The sequence below is a fragment of the Sorex araneus genome, chromosome 6 (assembly GCF_027595985.1).
Source record: "Sorex araneus isolate mSorAra2 chromosome 6, mSorAra2.pri, whole genome shotgun sequence".
Taxonomy (NCBI): Eukaryota; Metazoa; Chordata; class Mammalia; order Eulipotyphla; family Soricidae; genus Sorex; species Sorex araneus.
Genome location: NC_073307.1, coordinates 148,282,640 through 148,297,492, shown reverse-complemented (window position 1 = coordinate 148,297,492; position 14,853 = coordinate 148,282,640). Strand labels below are relative to the sequence as shown.

General features: G+C 54.3%; 1 protein-coding gene across 4 annotated transcripts; it reads right to left on the bottom strand.

Moving 5' to 3' along the window:
* Window positions 1-127: 127 nt before the first annotated feature.
* On the bottom strand, window positions 128-11,191 carry NR1H3 (nuclear receptor subfamily 1 group H member 3). 4 transcript variants are annotated; one of them, XM_055142538.1, is made up of 11 exons: window positions 11,135-11,175; window positions 10,764-10,891; window positions 10,028-10,107; window positions 9,404-9,589; window positions 8,763-9,029; window positions 7,656-7,861; window positions 7,381-7,560; window positions 7,082-7,181; window positions 1,701-1,814; window positions 1,393-1,487; window positions 128-1,099 (listed from the first exon to the last, which is right to left on the bottom strand). In XM_055142538.1, exons 3-11 carry the CDS (start codon window positions 10,068-10,070, stop codon window positions 953-955), a joined length of 1,338 nt encoding a protein of 445 aa, XP_054998513.1. In that variant the 5' UTR covers window positions 10,071-10,107; window positions 10,764-10,891; window positions 11,135-11,175; the 3' UTR covers window positions 128-952. The 4 variants fall into 4 exon arrangements, with proteins under 4 accessions (XP_054998513.1, XP_054998512.1, XP_004619133.2 ...); XM_055142537.1 differs by having other exon boundaries at window positions 10,773-10,891; XM_004619076.2 differs by lacking the exon at window positions 10,764-10,891 and having other exon boundaries at window positions 11,135-11,191.
* Window positions 11,192-14,853: the final 3,662 nt, after the last annotated feature.

Below are 14,853 nucleotides of genomic sequence, written 5' to 3'. Positions count from 1 at the left end.
GAGGGCGGGGCCGCCTGGCGGGTGGGCGGAGCCTCCGGAGCCGGAAGGCGGGCCTCCAGGGCCCGGGGCGGGGCCGCCCGGCTGGGAGGCGGGGCCTCCTGCGTCGGAAGACGGGGTCTCGGGAGCCAGAAGGTGGGGCTTCTGTGCCGGAGGGCGGGGCGTCCTGGGTCAGGGCGGGGCCTCTTGCGCCGGAAGGCTGCGGCCTCACCTACAGGGCGCGGGCCCAGGAAAAGGGACGGGAGATGGAGTCCCGCCCTACCGTGTGGCCCAACCCGGAGCTGGGCAGCCTCCCCGCCCAACACCAATGGGAAAATGAAGGTCTCATATGTACGTGAACGTGAGCGTAAGAGAATGGCTGGGGGCGCTGTGAAAATCCAATGCGTCCCTCCCCCAAGACTAAGGGATCCTACCTGGATCTTTAAAGGGGAACGACGGGGCTTCTAAACCTGTTTCACTTGACTCTTATGGCGCCCAGGGGGCTGTAAATGACGCACCCCACTCCCTCCCCAAGCCAAAGGACACTCGCTGCCCTCCTCCGTGGCCCTGCCCCTCCTCTGTTATTCATCTTGATCTTGCTATACAAACAGTGCCAGAACTGTCAGCAAAGCAGCCCGAGACATTTATGGCCAAGCCGCAGCGTGACAGTGAAGTTCTCACGGGTCTCGCCCGGGTTGGGGGAAGAAACAGGAAGTGGTGGGGGCGGGATGGGTGGGATCTTGAAGAAACTTGTGCAAAGCCTGGGTTCAGCTTTTTGGCGGGGTCAGTATAGTTCGTCGAACGGAGCTTTAGCAGGATTTCCAGTACCCAGCAGCCACAGAGCTCCCAGCCTTATTGACGCTCCTTTAATGTCACGTGAACATCTCCTTTGCCTTTTGCCAGCAATGTCTGCCCTTCTCTGTGGGCACCACCTCCAGGAGGCAGCCAAGCCTCTGCTCTGCAGCAGGGAGGAGAGTCATTCGTGCACATCCCAGATCTCGGAGAGCAGCGGGGGCAGCTTTTTGTCTTGCAGGCGCAATGCAAATACTTGCTCAGAGTGGACACTGCTCAGGGTCCGGAGGCTCACCAGTTTCATGAGCATCCGTGGGAACATCAGTCGATCCTGGGGAAGGAGAGGAGCAAGTCCAGCCTTTGTCTCCCCAAGGAAGCATACTGTCAGTGCAGGCTGTGGTCAGAAGGATTCTTGGGCCAGAGTGATAATACAGTGGGTAAGGCATTTGCCTTACAGGCAGCCAACCCTGGTTCGATCGCCAGCACTCCTGAGCACAGAGCCAGGAGTGATCTCTGAGCATAGCTGGGTGTGGCCCACACCCCCCACCCTGAAAAAAAAGAAGGGTTCTTGGAGGAACTGGTGCATCAGGGAAGCATCCTGTGGAGAGGAGGGAGGAGACTCACGTGGGGGTGGTGGATGGAGACATAGGCATGCAGAGCCTCCACATATGTGTGTTGTAGCCTCTCTACCTGGAGCTGGTCCTGCACGTTGGGCCGATCTACGGGTCACCAACAGAGTTGAGGTGTAGCAGGTCTGGCTGAAGTCTCACTCGGTTCCATCCCCCAGATCACAACCACCAAGTCCCACCCAACCTCTTCCAGCCCCAGAGAGCTTGCGCGGGACCCCACCACGATTCCTGCCCCCAGAGGGCCTTCCGGCTGCCTCGTTGCAAGTCTCTTGTTCCGGTTCCCTCAGGCCCCTTCCTCCGCACCTGCAGAGAAGATGCTGATGGCAATGAGCAAAGCAAACTCGGCATCATTGAGCTGAAGTTCATTCATGGCTCTGGAAAACTCGAAGATGGGGTTGATGAACTCCACCTGCAGCCCTGGGGAGGCAGAAGGGAAGCTGGAACATGTGGCCTGAGCGGGAGGAATTGGCTTCCTAGCCCTCAACTCAAGAAAATATGAGAAACTCTAAAAGCATCTACAGGCTTTTCTGTGTAACCTTAGGCAAGTTTATTTTCTTTTCTCTGTTTTTTCTTTTTATTGAGACCACACCCAATCGTGGTCAGGGGCTACTCCCAGTTTGGTGCTTGGGGGACCATGTGGTGCCAGGGATCAAACACAGGACTTCCCACAAGCAAAGCATGCACTCTAGCCCTGTGAGCTATCTCCTTGGTCCCCCTTGGACAGTTTTTTTAATCTCAGCTGTGAGATGTAAGTTTCTAAATGTGTAAGTTTATTGTGAGACCAGGCATGTAGCTCAGTGGCAGAGCTCAATCATGGCAGGCAGGGATTTGATCCCAAGTGCCATCAGAAGGGCTGGAGAGAGAATACAGGGATAAAATGCATGCACTGACCCCAGTTTAATCCCCAGCACTGCATATAGTCCCCTGAACACTGCCAGGAATAGCCCCAAATCACCCCTCCTCAAGAAAATCCAAGTACCACTAAAAAAGATCTGTGATGTTTAAATGATGGATCACATAGAATCCTCAGCATTGTATCCAGCGCACAGGAGGTTCTGAATTAAATCATAATAACTCATCCTTTTTTTTTTTTTTTTTTTTTTTTGCTTTTTGGGTCACACCTGGCGATGCACAGGGGTTACTCCTGGCTCTGCACTCAGGAATTACTCCTGGCGGTGCTCAGGGGACCATATGGGATGCTGGGAATCGAACCGGGATCGGCCGCATGCAAGGCAAAGGCCCTACCTGCTGTGCTATCGCTCCAGTCCCATAACTCATCCTTTTAACTAGGGGTCACTTCCTGTCATGCCGTATGGTATCAAACACATGCCAGGTTCAACCATTTGAGCTCTCTCCCTGGCCCCCAATTCTGTTTTTCTTCTCAGAGTTCTTGTGCCCCGCATTACTAGAAATGGAGTCAATCTGGTTCTGTTTATAAAGATGCCTTTCTCTAGCAAGTCCCTTTACGGACTCAAATACCAGAGAGAGGATGCAAGTTTCACAACCCAGTGTGGTTGAGGGGGTGGACGCTGGTGCCAGACAGCCTGAGTCTTAGCTCTACCTTTCACTAGGTTGTGTGGTCTGGGCTAAGTTATTTTAGCTCTCTGGGCCTCGGTTTCCCCCTCTGTAAAATGGAGATAAGAATAGGAGCTACCTCAGAAAGAGTCCCTAAAATAACACATAGCACAAATGATACCTGCTAAAGAAGCATTTGTGAAATGCATGCATTAAAGTAAAAACAAGAACCCGCCTTCTTGCGGAGCAGCTGCAGGCCTGGAGTAGGGGCAGCGAAAGCAAGCAAGCTTCTAAAGAATGCTGGCCAAGCCTCCCAGCCCACACTGTCCCCTAGGCTTTCTCGATTTCTTTTTAGCAACCATCTGCTAACTTTTCCATTCGAGGTTTCTTCATTAGTCACTTCCTGTACTTTCACCCTAATGTTTATCAAGCGTGTTTATCAATGTACAGGCCTTGCTTAAGAGGGCATTTCTCGGTGATCCTTGGATGGATCTGAAGGGCCCCTTCGTATGTGGGACAAGCTAGTTTCAGAGTTGGCATCTGCCCCTACCTGTGAAGTCAGCTTTTGCTCCCTGAATGGATGCCTCTCCAGCCACTTTCGTGTCATCAGTCACGCATAGGCGCAGTGGGTGGCAGGAGCTGGCATGAAGGAAGTGCACCCCACAAAAGCAAGCCCCCTTTCTCCTCACTGACGACATGAGAAATGAGAGGCAAATATGGTGGTGTCAAAGTGCTTCTAGAAACAAACCCATAGAGAGGCAGACTCAAGGGCCCGGCATGCCTGAGCTGCAGGAGCAGGCAGACAAGATATAAGGTAGCTAGGAGGCGGGGTGGGAGTGGGGGGGGGGGCTGGGGCTGGGTGGGCAGGAGGATGGAATGGGAAGAGAGCCACGGTGAAGATGAACAGGGTCATGCCGCCAGGGAAGGTGGGCTGGCAGACAAAGGGGGCAGTGATGGATCTTTATTTTTATTTATTTGGGGGAGTGGACTGAAGCGATAGCACAGCGAGTAGGGCGTTTGCCTTGCATGCAGCCGACCCAGATTCAATTCCTCTGTCCCTCTCAGAGGTCCTGGTAAGCTACCGAGAGTATCCTGCTCGCTCAGCAGAGCCTGGCAAGCTACCCATGGCATATTCGATATGCTAAAAACAGTAACAAGTCTCACAATGGAGACGTTATTAGTGCCCACTTGAGCAAATTGATGAACAATGGGACAACAGTGCTACAGTGCTATTTTGGGGGGAGTTTCCCAACACAGAGGTTCCCAGAGGACTGCTACCAGTGGTACTCTGCCTGAAAGTTTGGGGCTGCCTCAAAATGCAGCGCTGTTCAGGCCAGCGATGCTGGGGGCCACCAGCGTCATCCTAGAGGTGCTTTGGGCACCCTGTGGTGCCGGGGATTGAACTTGGAGCCTCCACAGGCAAGTCATATGCTCCAGCCCTTTGAGTTACCGCCCTGGCCCCCAAAGCTGGGCTTTTAAAACTGGGGGAAAAAGTCATGAAGTTGACCAATGGAAAAACCTCTGGATTCAGGCATTGTCCAGGCACCACAGAAGGCGAAAGAGGACATCACGGTCCTGTCAGGCCCTTCAGTTTTAACAAAGCTTTCTAGGGCTGGAGCCACGGTACTGCGGGTGGGGCTCTTGCCTCGTACATGGCAGACGGGAGTTCAGCACCTCCCAAGTCCGCCAGGAGTGACCCCTGAGCACAGAGCCAGGAGTAAGCCCTAAACACTGCCAGGTGTGGCCCCAAAACAAACAATAAAAGCTTTCCTGGCTGTCCCACTCTGGAGTCAACCAGATGCCAGCCTGCAGGTGCGTAATTTATGGCTCCTCCCTCTCCCCCGCCCTGCCTTTTTCCCTATCTCTCCATCTCTATTCCTTCTGTCTCTTTCTCCTAAATAAAACTCTAGGAGTAAAAATAAAGGGGTCTGAAAGCTGACTTGAAGGGCAAATGCATGTGCCCCTCCCAGAAAAACCCCCAAACACTGAGCCGTGAGTAACACCTGAGCAACAGATGGGCTGCTCAGAAACCAAGAAGCCAAAAATAAAATTGAAAAAGATTTCTCGAGATAATACAGTGAGTAGGCCATACAAGGTTGATCCCCGGCACCCCAAATGGTTCCCTGAGTCCTTCCAGGAGTGATCCCTAAGCACAGAGCCAGGAGAAGTACTGAGCACTGCCAGGTGTGTGCCCACCCCCTCCCCCAAACAAAAAACAAAATCTTCCCTGACAATCCAGGAAGAGAGTTCAAAAGGCTCGGACATAGGCCTGAAGTCCCAAATCCAATCCCTGGTACCACATGGTCCTGAGCACCACGTTTAGCCCTGGAGGTCCTCAAGCACCACTGGGAGTGGCCCCCAGCCACACTGAGCACTGTTTAGGAGCCCTCTCTCCCCATCAGAAAAAGGTCCTCGGGGCTGGAGTGATAGCACAGCGGGTAGGGCGTTTGCCTTGCACGCAGCTGACCCGGGTTCGATTCCCAGCATCCCATATGTGCCCCTCCCAGAAAAAACCCCAAACACTGAGCTGTGAGTAATACCTGAGCAACAGATGGGCTGCTCAGAAACCAAGAAGCCAAAAATAAAATTGAAAAAGCTTTCTTGAGATAATACAGTGAGTAGGCCATACAAGCTCGATCCCGGCACCCCAAATGGTTCCCTGAGTCCTTCCAGGAGTGATCCCTAAGCACAGAGCCAGGAGAAGTACTGAGCACTGCCAGCATCCCATATGGTCCCCTGGGCACCGCCAGGAGTAATTCCTGAGTGCAGAGCCAGGAGTTACCCCTGTGCATCGCCGGGTGTGACCCAAAAAGAAAAAAAAAAAAAAAGGTCCTCTCTCCTAGAGAACTCACAGAGTGCCCCGAGATGGAACAGTAAAGGGCCTGTGAGCTGAATCGAGTTACCAGAAATCAAAGATCTCATAGACCCTGACTTGGAAACCAGCCCTGAGAAAGAAGTCTGAGCATCCAGCCCATTTCACAGACCTGCCTCTGAAGGTGATAAACTCCTTCAATCCCTTCAATCCTCCGTTCACCTCCTTCCACACCCGCCTTAACCTGCCACCCCCACTCACATAACAAACCTGAACAGCAGCTACCTGTAAAGAAACCCACAGCATCGTCCTAAGAGCCTGGGAGGGCATATTTGCCATATTTCAGCACTGGCTTCCAGGGCTCATCATAAAACACAACTGAAGCCAAAAGGTTGGAGCACATGCTTTGTAAGTAGGGGGTCCAGATTCCATCCCTGGCACCGCATGGTCCCCTGAGCACCAGCTAGAGTGACCTCTGATCACTGAGCTGGGTGTAGCCCCAGAGCATCATGAGGGTTGGGGGCGCATGGCACAAAAACAAACAAAGGGGGCGGGGGACCAGTTCTTGTGATCCTTTTTTTTTTTCTTTTTAGGTCACACCTGGAGATGCACAGGGGTTACTCCTGGCTGTGCGCTCAGGACTCACCCCTGATGGTGCTCAGGGGACCATATGGGATGCTGGGGATTGAACCCGGGTGGGCCGTGTGCAAGGCAAACACCCTACCCGCTGTGCTATGGCTCCAGCCCTCTTGTGATCCTTAAAGAGCACATTTGATTTGTTCACCAACCATCCGCCACTGGAAGGTTCAGTGTGGTGGTTGTCAAATTTTATTTCCTAGCTATAAAATCTTTTCCTAGAGGACTGGGGGTGAAGCTCAGCAGTAAACAGCTTGCTCTGCACGTGGTGAGGTTCTGGTTTTGGTCCCTGGCTCCATAAAACAAATAAAATGATAAAATAAAAATTGTTTCCTTCAGCCGCAGCACCCTCTCTAATGCAGAAACTGTAACCTACAGTCTGTCTTCAAAGGTAACACATCACTGGAACCCCCTCCAGTTCCTTGGAACACGGTTTGCAGACCACTGTTCCAATACAACAGAAGACAGGAGCCCAGTGGGGATCAGGAGTTACTCCTGGCTCTGCCCTCAGGAATTAGTCCTGGCAGTGTTCGGGGGACCATTAGGGATGTCTGGGATCGAACCCGGGTCGGCCTTATGCGAGGCAAATGCCCTACCCACTGTACTATATCGCTCCGGCCCTGATCCCTCCCTTCCTGCCACAGTAAACCTTGCTCCTGCAGCTCTGGAACCACTGTGGCCTCGTGAGAAGCATCCATCCCTTTGGGAAGCCCGTTCTCACCTGCTTTGGCAAAATCTTCCCGGTTGTAACTGAAGTCCTTGAGGAACGTGATGCTCTCGCTGCCAGGGTTGTAGCGCCGAGACGTCTCCAGGAGCATCACCTGCACACCAGCAGCAGCCGTGGGTCAGGGACTCGGGGATCGGTCTTGGCACAGGGCAGCGCAGAGAAAGGCTCCAGCCCCTCAGCCCTATTTCCTCGGGCCTTGAGTCCCCCAGCGAGTGGGCTAGGGCCACCGCCTCCCTCCCCAACGATCCACCCCCTCCCGGAGTCTCCCTTCCCCCGTGGCCTCTGCCAGCCACCTCGATCGCCGAAGTCTTCAGCAGGGCGATCTGGTCCTCCCGGCTCAGCTGCAGGAAGCCAGGCAGCTGTTTGGCGAAATCCACAATCTCCTGCACTGAGACGATGGCCAACTCGGTGAAGTGGGCAAAACGCTGCTGCCGGACCTCCCGGCTCTGGGGGTCGGGTGCCATGGGCCAAGGCTACCGTGAAGGGCGGGGAAACCAGATGGGTCTGAGTCAGACCCGGAGCAGGGCACTCTGGGCACAGCCTCCGGTCCCCCGGGTCCCGCAGCTACCGTGACACGAAGCTGATCAGAGAAGGAGCGGCGGTTGCACAGCTGCTGGGCGGCCACCAGCTTCTCGATCATGCCCAGCTGCTCTGGGCTGAGCTGGGGCAGCGCTGGAGGCGGGGAGGAAGTTTGGGGGGGTGCAGAGCCCTGAGCCTGCTCCTCCTCTTGGCGCTTCAGTTTCTTCAGGCGGATCTGTTCTTCCGACAAGACACCTGCATTCAGGCCCACAGTGAGGTGGGGAGGCCGGGGCCCCGGGAGAGCCAAGCATACACGGGAAGGGAAGGCAGAGAGAGGACCTGATTGAATTAGGAATTTTCTCGATTTGGGGGTGACATTTGGCGTTGCTTGGGGATGATGTGGTGGCAGGGACTGAACCCGGAGCTATCACATGTGAAGCACAGGTGTGAGCTCCTTGAGCCATTCCCTCACCCTCCCCTGCCCCCAGCGGAGATTTTGGTTGTTGTTATTGTTGATTTTGGGGGGATGGGGGTGAGGGAGGCACATCCAATAGTGCTCAGGGTTTACTCCTGACTGCACACAGGGATCATTCCTGGAGGGACTCAGGGAAACCATACAGGGTGCTAGAGATCGAACCCGGGTCAGCTGCAGGTACAAGGCAAGCAATTTAATCCCTATACTATCACTCCAGACTCTGCCATTGTTCCTTTGGGGAGTGCTTAAGGCCCATAATGCTCCTGGTGGCACTTGGGACCATGCAGTGCTGGGATCGAACCCAAGGCTCCTGCATGTGAAGTGCCAATGCCAGCCTTGAATGTTATTTCCCCTACAACATTCCCATCCCAGACAGAGATTTTTCTTTTCTTTTTTGGTCACACCCGGCAATGCACAGGGGTTACTCCTGGCTCTGCATTCAGGAATTACTCCTAGCAGTGCTCAGGGGACCATATGGGATGCTGGGAATCGAACCTGGGTCGGCCGCGTGCAAGGCAAACGCCCTACCCGCTGTGCTATTGCTCCAGCCCCACAGATGGAGATTTTAACCTGCATGCATGGGCTGACCAGGAGTGCCCATGGGCTCAGCTGCTGGCACCCCTGCCCCGTGCTCGGACGCCCCCCCCAACCTACCCCCAGGCTCTGTTGCCCGACACTCACACTCTTCCCGCATGCCGGCCTGGCGGCATTTGCGCAGGCGACACTCCTGGCACTTGCGCCGCATGTAGGTGTCCATGGGGCAGTGGCCCCCGCTGTGGCACAGGTAGCGGGCCCCCTTGATGACGCTGCGCCGGAAGAAGCCCTTGCAGCCCTCACAGCTCAGCACATTGTAGTGGAACCCGGAGGCCTTGTCCCCGCACACGCTGCACAGCTCGTTGCCCAGCATTTTTGGGGCGGGCCCCTTTTTCCGTTTCTGTGGACGGAACTCTGGATAAAGGGAAGGAGCAGCACGTTCCTCTCTGAGGAAAAAGCGTGGTGCCCCATCGGCCCCTGCCCTAGCCACCCCGAGGGGCCTTGATGACATGCAGGCCGGCCCGTCTGGTGGCCCTCGTGGGTATCCCAGGGATCATCGCTGTGTCCATGGCGTGCCTCACCCCGTGCTCGAGAGAACGGGCCTGCTCCCCCAGTCTACAGACAAGAAATGCGTCTCCCGGGCTCCACAGCCTTTGACTTCACCTCGAACCTCTAGGATGGAGAGCGCCAAGGGATCTCGGGTCCAGGGACTACCCCCCCCGCCACACACACACACACACACACACACACACACACACACACACACATCACATCCAGAAGCTCCTCACCTGTGGAATCTGGAGGCGTTTCCACCCTGGGGAGTGGGGCCGTGGGCCCTGGGGCCTCCAGGCACCCCTGCACGGGGCCCCCCATGGAGAGGGGTGAGTCGGTCTCCCCGAGCACACAGCTGCCGCCTCCTGGCACTGGCCCCCTCGCATCTGGAGCCTCCGACTCCCACAGCGCCGCCGCTGAGTCTGGACCCCCAAAGAGAGACCCCAGGGCATCTCAGGGCGGCTCGGGCTCCTCCCGGGAAACTGCAAACTCCTCTCCGCCCGCAGAGGGCAGCAGAGCCCCGGCACAGGCCTGGGCTTGAGCTGGCGTGGGCTGGTTAGCCCCTCGCACCTGGACACCTTGAACCGGGATCTTAACCTTTGACCCCCAGAGTGGGGGTGCGGATACAGTGGCTCCATTTCAGAGCCCGGATCGAACTGCTCCAAGCGGCTGGACCTGCCCACTCCCCCGGGTGCCAGGAGCCGGGACTGAGGTGGGCCGGGCACAGGGCCACACGGCCGGCTCTGGACGCTGCTCTCCAGGGCAGGGCAGGGCAGAGGCGGGTAGGGACGGGGCAGAGGGAGGAGAGGAGCGAGGGTGTATGCTGGGGAGAGGGCTGGGGATGCTGGCGGGAAGCTTACCAGGAGAAACGGCGGGCACGGAGGCCTGCAGCCACAAGGACATCTCTTCCTGGCGCCCTGGACATTACCCAGGGACTGTCCTGCAGCGACAACCCAGGTCACCCACTCCCAAAACATACTCCGTTCCCGGCCTCTGCTCCTTTCTTCTAACCCTGCCTTCCTCGGCACCCCAGTACCCACAAATGCCTACTTGCCCAGTGACCTCTGCGAAGACTTTGCGTGCCTCCTTCACTGTCGCCTTATGGGCTGGGGAAACTGAGGCTCAGAGTGCGTGTCTGTTGCCTCCAACCACACAATTTAGGCCGTGTCAAGCCGGGCCACTGACTCGAGTCTCTGTGACTGCAGGGTCTCCCCTGTGCCGCCCTCCCCACGCCCCTTTTCTGCCCAGGCTTATCAGGGGAGCATCTGGGCATACCTTCCCCCTCTCCTGTCAGCGAGAGGCGCTGGAGGCAGCCACAGCTGGGCAGGACTGGGGCACAGGCCCCAGGACACCCCACCCAGAGACGCATTCGCACTGCCGCGCCATGTCCCAGGTCCCAGCACAAACCTCCCAAGTCCAGTGAATCCGGGGCACACACTTCCTGCCCCGGCTCCCACAGGGCCTGAACCTCCCCATCACTGCCCTCCTGTCATCCTCCCTCCCTTCTCCCCGGTCCCCAGGGAGCCCCCCTCCTCAACAGCCACCCCCCCCCCCCGCCCCGACTGCTGCCCCTGCCGGTGCTGAGGATGGACCCACCGGACCCACCGCTCGCCCCGGCCCGCCAGGATCCCCGCCTGGGCCGGGCAGTCTCTGGAGCCCCCTGGCTGGGAGAGCAGGAGGATGCAGAGCCGGGGCCAGTGAGGAGTCAGAGCAGGAGAGGGGGCCTGGGAAGGAAGGTGGGGAAGGGATGAGGGGAGGGACTGCCCAGGGGTCGGGCCACCTCCTCTTCCTGCCGGTCCTGCAGATGGACGAGCCCTGGCCTCTGGGCCCCCGCCCCCAGGCAGCTTCCCCAGTCCTGGCTCCTCCCCAGCGGGGCCCCCCCTCAGCCTGGCGCCACCCAGGGGGGGCCCCCAGCCCCCACCACGGCAGTCACATTTCCCCTCTCTCTCCCCCCTTCCTCTCCTCACCCCTGCGACTCTTAGCTGCTCTTCCAGAAGGACGGCCTCCCGGACACCCCCACCCCGCTCCCGGCAGCCTCCAGAGGCGGGGCCCTCCCGTCCATAGACACCTCGCGGAGCAAAGGTCCCGGCACAGCCCAGGATTGCGACACTGGCCTCAGCCTCCTTCCCAGCCTGCCTCCTCCTCCTCCTCCTCCTCCCCTGGGCAGGGGCCAAGCGCTCTCCCCGCTAGCTCACCCCGGAGGAGTCCCCGGGGAGGAGAGGCAGGTGCTGGGCCAGCCGCCGGTTCTGAACACGGTGTGTGGGAGCTGGGGTGGGTGGGGGGAACCAGCGGGGTCATGCAGAGCTCGGGTGGGGGAGGGGGTGGCACCCAGGTGCCAGCTCAAGGTGGACCCGGGGCGGTCAGCAGGTCCCCTCATCTGGAGCCGCAGCCAGGCACGGTCTAGCCGGCGTGCGCTGCACCTTTCTCAACTGCGGGCCCCGTTGCCAGGAACACGAGCTTCACCCCTGAAGGTAGAGACCTGCTATCTTTTCTTTTCTTTTTGGGTCACACCTGGCTATGCTCAGGGCTTACTCCTGGCAGTGCTCAGGGGACCCTCTGCGGTGCTGGGGGTTGAACCCAGGTCAGTGACTTGCAAAGCATGGGCTCGCATCCTGTCTTCCCAGCCCGCCAGAGAGCTGTTTTCTTGGTTTTCTCTCCCCCAGAGTCCCTGGGCTGGGTCCAGCTCACGCGGGCTCTGGGCAGGTACTGTGCGCTCAGCTCAGAGAGCGGGGGAACAAGCAACACGCTGTCAGTTTGGTCTCTTGCTGGTCCTGCCCATCAGTTTCAGCTTGGCCGGTAGATTTGGCAATTGGCTTGGGGCTGGGATTTTCAGTTCCAATCCTGGCCTCGCCACTTACCTGCTGTGATCTTGATTAAGCAAGTTACTTAAGACGTCTCTGAACCTCTGCTTCTCTATTTTAAAAATAGGAAACATCATCAAGACTCCTGCAGGTAGAAGGAAACACCTCAATGCCCTAGGTATTTCAGGAACAGGACTTACCCCAGCCTCCCAGCTGGGGACCTTCACATCATCTGGAACCTGGATCGGAGCCCCATTAACCCTTTGGAGGCTCAGGGTTTTTTTGTTTGTTTGTTTGTTTTTGTTTTTTTTTTGCTTTTTAGGTCACACCCATCGATGCACAGGGGTTACTCCTGGCTCTGCACTCAGGAATTACTCCTGGAGGTGCTCAGGGGACCATATGGGATGCTGGGAATCGAACCTGGGTCCACTGCCTCGTGCAAGGCAAACGCCCTACCTGCTGCTGTGCTATTGTTCCAACCTCTCAGTTTTTTTTTTTTAACTAGCGAAATCAGATTTATTCAGAACATATTGTGGGCATTTTAAAAATCATTTTTACAACACACAATAACATAAGGATCACAAAAATAGATACAGAATATCAGAAGTTTTACAAGTACAAAGTAAAATGTATAGTAGGAGTTTAGTAAATATGGTACTTTATCATATTTACTGGTAAGACAATGGAAACACAGCTGACTGCTGATTATCACATACCCAATAAAAATCAGTGCTAGAATTTAAGCCCAAATTGGTCAGGCTTCAAAAATGCTATTCTCAAGTAAATAGAAAATAAACTGTAGGTAACAAATTCTGTATTTTAGTCACTACTGCTCTGCTCTTGGTAATTCACTTTACCCTGAAGACCACTCTTTTCTCCTTGATTTACAACTGTTTTGACAGGGTTTTAGGAACACAATGTCCAATGCCACAACCTCCATTGTCTCTGCTATAGCCTCTCCTTCAGAATCACTATTTCCTCTCTTGAGTAAATTGCATTCAGCATCCTCTCTGAGTAAATTGCATTCTCAGCCCAACAAATCTCACACTGGATGCTTCCAAAATCCTGAAAAAAAAAATGCTAGATACCCCAATTCTAAAAAAGTAAGGTTTTTTAACTGCCAAGGGACACCCCATGTAATATAATAGGTGTGTTGCTTTTTTTTTTTTTTTTTTGCTTTTTGGGTCACACCCGGCAATGCACAGGGGTTACTCCTGGCTCTGCACTCAGGAATTACTCCTGGCAGTGCTCAGGGGACCATATGGGATGCTGGGAATCGAACCCGGGCCAGCCGCGTGCAAGGCAAATGCCCTACCCGCTGTGCTATCGCTCCAGCCCCTGGTGTGTTGCTTTTTATCCCATAGTTTTACCGTTACTTACACAGCAAAGTGTCCACACTTCCATCAGTAGACTCAAGCTTTTGAAACTAGCCTTACTTAATAAGGACATCATTTAACATCCCTATCATTCTCTGCCTCCTATGCATTTTCTTCTTTTTCTCATTTCTTGCAAAGATATTATTATTCACACCTGGAAGAACTCAGGGCTTACTCTGGCTCAGCAGATCACTTGGGGAATTGAATCCACATTGGCTGTATGCAAGGCAAATGCCTGTTGTACTGGTATCTCTCTCTTTGGCCCTGCATTCAGATATACTAATGTAAGCGAATGTTGCCTGGGCGCCTGAAACTTATTCTGAAACAATCACTTTTGGTTCCTTCTTAGAAATCCTAACGTAAGATACACTGGAGAAAGTCCCTAGAGCTAACCTGAGGGATTTTTCTAGAAGAGACACTGTGGTGACAATAGGCAATGGGACAATCCAGAGGAAGGTGAAATGAGAAAGAAAAACTGAGAAGCAGAAATAAAGAACTTCTAAAGAGTTTGGTTTATATTACCAGAAAAATGTCTAGTTTCTCTGCAGTCTGTAATGTAGAAACCAAGGGCTTCTCCAAGAACTTGAGGTAAAGAGGACCAAAGCACAGGGAAACACTAAATATGCAAGGAAGTAATCCTCAAGGCCCTTTGAGGAAGGGACTTCAGTTTCTTCATTTTCCAGGAGACAAACCCTCCAAAATAGCCCCTTGTCTTCAGAGAAAGCTTCTCTGTGCATCTGTTCTTCAACAGCCTCAAGTAATCAATATGCCAAAGTGTCATATTTTGGAATAACATCATATTGGGCTATAAGGCTTCAAAGTAAGGTTTTTTTTTGTTTTTGTTTTTGTTTTTGTTTTTGGGTCACACCCATTGGTGCTCAGTGCTTACTCCTGACTCTGCACTCAGGAATTACTCCTGGCGGTGCCATATGGGATGCCGGGAGTCAAACCCGGGTCAGCAGCATGCAAGGCAAACGACCTACCCGCTGGACTATCGCGCCGGCCCCAAGGCTTCAAAGTAAGTTTTGAAAGACAGATATTTCTCCTCAAAATTGATACCGTCTAAGACAATGACATTTACTGGAATCACTTTGTGCAGTTTTATAAGAGTCAGATATGCCAGGAGCAATATAAAATCTTGAAAAAAAGAGAATCACTTTTAAGTCTTGTGATACTCATCTATTTGTATTTTTAAGTTTGAGAAAAATAGAATTAAATGTCTGGTTTGGAGTCACTGAAGTTTTAGAAATTTTAGAATCTCAATTTATATACTTCCTGGAAGAAAATACATACACATTGTATCTACTAACCGGTTATCTAGGTCTCTTTTGAACAGCAGATATTCAACTCTTTGGGATTAGATTTTTTTCTCTTTACATACTATAGGTTCAATTCCTCCGTCCCTCTCGGAGAGCCCGGCAAGCTACCGAGAGAACCTCGCCCACACGGGAAGCTACCCGTGGCATATTCAATATGCCGAAAACAGTAACAACGAGTCTCACAATGGAG